Below are 1,024 nucleotides of genomic sequence, written 5' to 3' on the forward strand. Positions count from 1 at the left end.
GGTTTGCTTTCTCATTATCTGAATTCCTGAAGGAACGAGACACTCCCACTGGTACCATAAACACAGAATATGTACGTACATGTTATGTAACAATTATCTATAATATACAGTCAGGTTCTATTAGCACTTTAACACAATAGATAATTAGGCCATAAAGTGTGGTCTTCACAACGGTGTAGTGATAACAAACACGTATATGCTTTCATGCTGCCTCATCTTGCCAAGGTATACGTCCATTTTTGATAAAATAGTCGGCTATCTCTTTGCGAATAGCTCGGGCATTTGACGAACTTTTTCTTGGCACTGCCTTTAAATTGCATAATGACATTGGTTGTGCTTCCCGTCTCCATGTTCCTTCCACTAAAGTACCATCTGTCCACTGTGCCGTCTGGAGCATACAAACTGGAAGATTTCTTGCTCTGTCTCAAATAATTATGCAAGTAAATAGTTGTCAGTGCAATAACACTGGATTTTTCTGGGTCCAGAAGCATTGGTTTCCTCATGACCCTAAAAACGGATGTCAGGATTCCAAAACAATTTTCGATAACCCGACGGGCTCTTGAAAGTCGATAGTTGAATGTTCTCTCTTTTGTACCTTTCGCATAGACGCCTGCGTATGGTTTCATCACATTCTCATGCAAAGCAAATGCTTCGTAGGCCAATATAACATATGGTGTCATCTGTTCACGTGCACTAGCGGTTCTAGGCGCTTCAGTCTGGAACCGCGTGACCGTTACGGTCGCAGGTTCGAATCCTGCCTCGCGCATGGATGTGTGTGATGTCCTCAGGTTAGTTAGGTTTAAGTAGATCTAAGTTGTCCCATAGTGCTCAGAGCCATTTGAACCATTTGTTCATGTGCAGGAAGTGGTTCAAGTCGAGGTATATTAAGGAAGTTGTCTTGCAATTTCTTCCACAATTTAGTGCTTTTGAATATTCCGCCATCAGATATACGACCTTGTGAACCTACATGTGCACACAAGAAATTGAACTTTGCATCCACCGGAGCAAATAACACAATGCTAAA

At 41.7% G+C, this 1,024-nt stretch overlaps 1 protein-coding gene across 1 annotated transcript; it reads right to left on the bottom strand.

The window, feature by feature from the left end:
- Positions 1-212: 212 nt before the first annotated feature.
- On the bottom strand, positions 213-680 carry LOC126470847 (uncharacterized). Its single transcript, XM_050098863.1, has one exon. The coding sequence runs from the start codon at positions 678-680 to the stop codon at positions 213-215; it is 468 nt and encodes a 155-aa protein (XP_049954820.1).
- Between the last annotated feature and the right edge of the window lie 344 nt (positions 681-1,024).

Source organism: Schistocerca serialis, chromosome 3 (assembly GCF_023864345.2).
Source record: "Schistocerca serialis cubense isolate TAMUIC-IGC-003099 chromosome 3, iqSchSeri2.2, whole genome shotgun sequence".
NCBI classification, from domain to species: Eukaryota; Metazoa; Arthropoda; class Insecta; order Orthoptera; family Acrididae; genus Schistocerca; species Schistocerca serialis.

Coding starts and splice junctions, on each gene's coding strand:
- LOC126470847 (XM_050098863.1), bottom strand. CDS start 680: ATGACACCATATGTTATATTGGCCTACGAAGCATTTGCTTTGCATGAG.